The sequence below is a fragment of the Grammomys surdaster genome, unplaced genomic scaffold (assembly GCF_004785775.1).
Source record: "Grammomys surdaster isolate TR1022 unplaced genomic scaffold, NIH_TR_1.0 125985, whole genome shotgun sequence".
Lineage (NCBI taxonomy): Eukaryota > Metazoa > Chordata > Mammalia > Rodentia > Muridae > Grammomys > Grammomys surdaster.
Genome location: NW_021620801.1, coordinates 4,350,846 through 4,356,845, shown reverse-complemented (window position 1 = coordinate 4,356,845; position 6,000 = coordinate 4,350,846). Strand labels below are relative to the sequence as shown.

Below are 6,000 nucleotides of genomic sequence, written 5' to 3'. Positions count from 1 at the left end.
CCAAATCTCTCTTCCTCTTCCTCCTCTTCCTCCTCCTCCTCCTCCTCGTCTTTTTCTTTTTCTTCTTCTTTTTTAGATTTCTTATTCTAGTAAATTTAGTATTAAATGTGGAAAAGGTATTTCCATTTAGGTTGAGGCTGCAAGAGAGGGTAGGGGCACCCTTAATTGCTTCGGCCAGGGATTGTTGCTCAGTGGTAGCAATGCTTGCTCTGCATGTATACGATCTTAGGTCTGATCCCCAGCACTGGGGTGTGGGAGGAGTCTCCATAGGCATGCTAGCTTCTAATATAAAGGCCCTATTTTCCAGAACTTGGAACATAATGTATATGTGTCATATGTCCTTGTGGCTCTAGGAAGATATGGCAGAACATATGGAGACTGCCATTCTTGAGGTTGCAAAGAGAGAAGTGCTGCGGAAATACAAAGGCAGTCTGTTGGGCAAGTCAGGAGCCACAGCAGTAATGGTTACAGTAGGCTTTAAAGAAAATTAGGATTTCAACTGATCTGCTGAAGTGCTGTAATATATGATGTTCATTAATTATAGCAAACATATTTTCCCAGGTCAAATCATGTAAGTTTACAAGAGAAAAACTTCAAGTGATCGTTCTCTTGGTTTTGGTTTTAGATATGCAAATGGTCTGCCCCTGAATTTCACCCCCAGCCCCTCAGTGAGCTTATAAATATAAGCAGGCCTTTTTAAAACTGACTTCAAAATATTAGAAAGAATTTATTGTCATTGTCTTAAATTCAGATTTTCTGAATAAGAAAATTTTCTTTATAAGACCTATTTACAGTTGAGAAAAACTACAAATTTTATCAAGATCATATAAAACACTACCATTTGACCCCAGCTTGATTACCTTTAACCTATCTTTTGACTTTTAGCTTGCTTGACTGAAGCAAATACCACATAAGTCACTGTGCTTGCAATATGTACTGCATTGAAGTAATCAGAGCAAACCTAACACATTAGAAAACAGTGTCCATTACTGAATATAGTTTTGTTTGTTTGTTTTCTGAGACAAGGTTTCTCTGTGTAACCCTGGCTGTCCTGCAATTCATCTTCTAGATCAGGCTGGCCTCAAACTCACAGCAGTCTACCTGCCTCTGCCTCCTGGGTGCTAGGACTAAATACGTTTTATTAAATTGACTTTCAGAGGGAAATACTACGTCACTTGTATTATGGTTGAACCACAGTGAAGAGCCTGCATGTCTTCCATAGGGCTGCCCTGCTGTCACCTCAGTTCCTGTTGTCACTTTGATTTGACTAAGCAAAGAATATTCAGTGATCTTGCTACATACTGGATAGCTTTTGTTTCAGAGTTTTTGTTGCTGTGTCTGTTGTTGCTGTTGTTAAAGTCCAGGGTGACAAACCTGCACTCATTCCTTCAGCTGTTCATTCACTCATTTCATTCATTTCTCCTTTGTTTCTTCCAGCTTAGCAGATCATACATTCTTCCGGAGCTGAGAGCTGATAAGCCTTTTCTTCACCGTGATTTGAAACTTTCCAGTCTCAGAAAAGTTGACCAAGGTGTAGAATTTTTTTCTCTATCAGTAGAAAAGTCATCTGTGAGATGGGAATTCCTATGCATTTCTTTGTAGACAGAAGGATCTCTGTTTCTGCAGGATGACTTTTCCAGACTTCAGGAGGATGATTCCCTTCGGAGTTCTGAACAGTGAAAAATCACTTGTAGGGCTTATAGCTGTTGACTCCCATGCTGAAGGCTTAATTTCTCTATCACCCACTCACCATATTGGGACTTATTTTCCCTGTTAATTAGATGTAACCTAATTTTGTTTGTATGGCACAAGGTCTTCCTTTGTTGCCCAGGTGTCTCTAGTCTCTAATTCCTTAGCCTCCCAAATGCTGGGGATACAGGAACCTGCTTAATACAGCAATTTTCTGTGTTCCTTCATCTGGCGTAGGCTCCTGATTTTACCACATACTTTTTCCTCAGGGACTGCACAGGACTGAGTCCATATGGAAGAAGAACTGCCTGGTTTCTATGGAGAAAGTGGCAAGGTTAGAGAAAAAGCATGCCTTATAGCTTTTCTGTTGCATGAAACATAAGTACTGCTCACCTGGTGAGGAGGGCAGTGAGATCAGAGGAGTCTTCCTAGGAGATACTGGCAGTGTGGTGCCTGACAAACCAATACATAATTGTATGAGGATATAGGATGTGGATGGGGCCAGCAAGCAACTGATGTCACCTAGGAGGCTGATAAAGGGCTTCCTGGGATGGTGACATTTGATCTTGATAAGGACATAAGCTTCTCTTCACAGATGACTGGTAGAAGACTTTGTTTAAATAATGTTTATAATGTTTATTCCTTTCCCAAATATCAAAAAACAAATAAAAATAGTCATAGAAGATATGCTTCCAACTCACGGTGCTCTTTTATTCTTTCCCATCGCATCTGAACATTACAGTCAACCAGCCTAAGTCCATGCAATATCCAGTGATACTGTTTCCCACTCAGTATTCAGTGGATACTGTTTCCCACTCAGTATTCAGTGGATACTGTTTCCCACTCAGTATTCAGTGGATACTGCTTCCCATGCAGTATCCAGTGATACTGTTTCCCATCCAGTAATCAGTGGATACTGTTTCCCATGCAGTATCCAGTGATACTGTTTCCCACCCAGTAATCAGTGGATACTGTTTCCCACTCAGTATTCAGTAGATACTGTTTCCCATGCAGGATCCAGTAGATACTGTTTCTCATGCAGTATCCAGTGATGTAGTATCCAGTGGATAGTGCTTCTCATCCAGCATCCAATGATACTGTTTCCCATCCAGTATCTAGTGGATATTATTCCTCATCCTGTATCCAGTGGATATTGTTTTACATCCTGTATCTTGTAGATATTGTTTGACATCCTGTATCTAGTGGATATTGTTTCACATATTTCAGCCTGCCTGTTGATTGCTATCTTGTGCCTTATGCTAAGTTTGCAAACTATGGTCACCTCCATTAAAATGAATTCATAGGAACAGCAGTGAAATTACCTTATTATATACAAAATGTTACAGCTAAGAAATCTTCAAAAGGTGTATTGCATTTCATTTTTAAGGCATTGTTTTACTAGGCATGCCCAACATGTTTTGATTCTTCTACATAGACTGTAGTTTGAACTGAATTGTGACAGCTTGCCATATTGCTGTGCTCATACAGCAGATTTCTCAGTAGATATAGAGCCTGTTTGTCCCAGACCATACACTCAGACTAATAGGATTCATGGCAGGTGAATTCGTGTATTATGTTTTCCTTGTCATAGTTAACATCTCATTACTTCCATTTTGAAAAGAGATGCCAGCTATAGGTGGGGGCAGTGGATAAAATGTGAATTAAGTAGTATAAGAACTCCAAAGGAGGCCGGGCACTGGTGGCGCACTTTAATCCCAGCACTTGGGAGGCAGAGGCAGGCGGATTTCTGAGTTGGAGAGTTCGAGGCTAGCCTGGTCTACAGAGTGAGTTCCAGGACAGCCAGGGCTACACAGAGAAACCCTGTCATGAAAAAACAAACCAAACCAACCAACCAAACAAACAAACAAACAAAAAACTCCAAAGGAAGTGATTGTGTAGTCAGGAGGGTACCTGGACCACCCAAGGAACTAAATTCCAGAGATACTATCTTAATGATGAATATGGCGATGCTCTTATTTCCTTGAAGAGTTCAGTTCCCTACATTTTCTTACTCACGTCCAGTTGTCCTGGTTAGGGTTTCTGTTCTGTGAAACAGTATCATGACCATAAGCAAGTTAAGGAGAAAGGGGTTTGTTTTTGCTTAGACTTTCACATCACAGAGTATCACTGAGGGAAGCCAGGCCAGGCACTCAGTGCAAGAGCATGGAGGCAGGAGTTGATGTAGAGGCCATGTAGAGGTATGGTTTACTGGCTTAGTACTGGCTTGCTTCTGGCTTGCTTCTGACTTGCCCAATTTGTTTTCTTATATACCCCAGGCCCAATGGTGGCACCATCCACAATGGGATGGCCCTCCCACATCAGTCATAAATCAGTAGGAAAATGTCCTACAGACTTACAGGCCAATCCTATGGAGACATGTTCTTGCTTAAGATTCCCTCTTCACAGATAACACTAGCTACTGTATCAAGTTGACATAAATACTGGCCAGCACACCAGTTCTTCAGACAATCCCTCACCTGACAGTGGTAGACTAAAATGTAGATATTTCTGGCACACAGAATAGTTGACATGTGATAGAGGTTCCTGCAGGTGCTGTGTAGTAAATTTTTGCACATTGTGTCTCATAAGCGTCCTGGAATAAAATGCTATAATTCCGTTTAGCTACTATTAACTGTTGTCTCCAAAAAGCATATGCATTTATAAATTAAGCCATCAGTCCCCTATGCAATAGTTCCCTCACAGACTTAAAAGATGGATTTGTATGACTGTTGCCAAGCATCTAATTGTGTAACAGATTTGAAAGGCAATAATGTACTCGTATGTCTGGAGTGCTTGGACTACTTGCGGCTACTTTGAATTAGATTGTGACCTCTTGGGAAGGAATGGTGGTGTCTTATTTTGTGTCTGTAATTCAGTAATTCTATCCTACCTGACATTCTTCTGCTTAGTAGTAATACATGTAGGACTGCAGATTGCATGGACCTCATTCACACATTGGAATCTTAGTGTTCAGGGAATCGTGAGCTGGATACTATGCATATTTGCACAAATTGATCAAGGAGATGGTTCAAATTAATAACTTGTAGACAAGTGTTTAGGAAGTGGTTAGAGTTTACAACTTGATTCTTGGTGTCCAGAACACCACTTGACTTTGTAGCAAAGGGCCAGGATAAAATCTCAAAGCATGCTTGAAAGGAAAAACAGCTGAGGCAGTAAGTAACCAGTTACTGCATCTTGGCAATGCATGTCAAGCAGCCATTAAGGACTCTGTGAAGGTGGTGCACTGCACCCTGGGGGGCCCAGAAGTGGGCCTCTGTTCTCATGTGCTTTGAAGGTACTGATCTTATGGGATTATGTAGGGAAATCTATGTCCTGATTACTGTGAAGACTAGAGATAATATATAAAAACCATAGAAGACCACTAAGAACATCTCCATTAGATTCTTTATGCCACGTTTCAAATTTTACTCTTCTTAAAATTTACAGAAGGAAAACAAATTAAGCAGACCTCATAGGAAATAAGATTCCTTCATGCTATGAGGAGGTAGGTACTTTAAAATAGAATCTTAGATTAGAATCTCACAGCATAGGTCTGTTGTCTGTGAACCAGCATTCAATAAGTCAACTCTTCTTCCAGGAGACAAAATACATAGAAAGAATTCTGGTTTTATGTTAAAACTCTTTGATTTCCAAGTTAATATAACATCGTCATATAAAGTCTTTGGTTTCCTGAAATACCCATAATGAGCGTAGGGACTTAGCCTATGTAATTGCAGGTTCTTGTATATGTGAGATTTAAAAACAATGCCAGACTCCAAACTGAGGTTTATTTTTGCATGCCTACTGATACTGTTTGGCAAAATGCTCCAGTACTTAAAGTGACTAAAGAAACAGTAATTACTGCTTCAGAATTGAACAGAGGGAGTCAGCCATTGCTGTTGTCCCAGATATGAAAGTAGAAGATGTCGATCTTGGCATAGGGGTTACAACTAGCCTGAGGAAACATGGAGCGGAGAGCTGGAAATAGGACTTGCAGCCAACTATCAGACATTCTGTCTTCGTTTAATCAGTACTGATTGTATACAACCTTCATTCAAGGCATCAATGGTATTGTGGTGCTAGAGAATTTACATATGTATATTTCTAAAATGTAAAAGTTAGGTATATGAGTAAAAGTGTCTCCGGTGTGCAGACAACTAACAGCTGTCTTTGAAGACCACTTTATGACATATATGTGGTCCTAGGAGAGAGGGCATTTGCTCATGAAGTTATCGTGCACTGTTAGGGTTTTTTGTGGTCCTTCAAGATGATGTGCCAAAGTCCAATACCCAGGATTTTAGTACAGTCAGT

The 6,000-nt window shown here is 40.4% G+C and overlaps 1 protein-coding gene across 10 annotated transcripts in view; it reads left to right on the top strand.

Annotated features, from left to right (window-relative positions):
• The window catches only part of Rcbtb2 (RCC1 and BTB domain containing protein 2), a 38,214-nt gene that overhangs the window by 10,248 nt on the left and 21,966 nt on the right, over positions 1-6,000 (top strand). For 4 of the 10 annotated variants that reach the window (XM_028754223.1, XM_028754224.1, XM_028754225.1 and 1 more), the window contains exons 3-4: positions 1,438-1,531; positions 1,959-2,023. The exons of 2 other annotated variants lie outside the window; for them this stretch is intronic. In XM_028754223.1, the coding sequence (XP_028610056.1) occupies positions 1,982-2,023 (42 nt within the window). In that variant the 5' untranslated portion in view covers positions 1,438-1,531; positions 1,959-1,981. Of the gene's footprint in view, positions 1-1,437; positions 1,534-1,958; positions 2,024-5,136; positions 5,195-6,000 lie in introns of all 10 variants that reach the window. 4 more of the 10 variants (XM_028754229.1, XM_028754228.1, XM_028754231.1 and 1 more) reach the window with 4 other exon arrangements.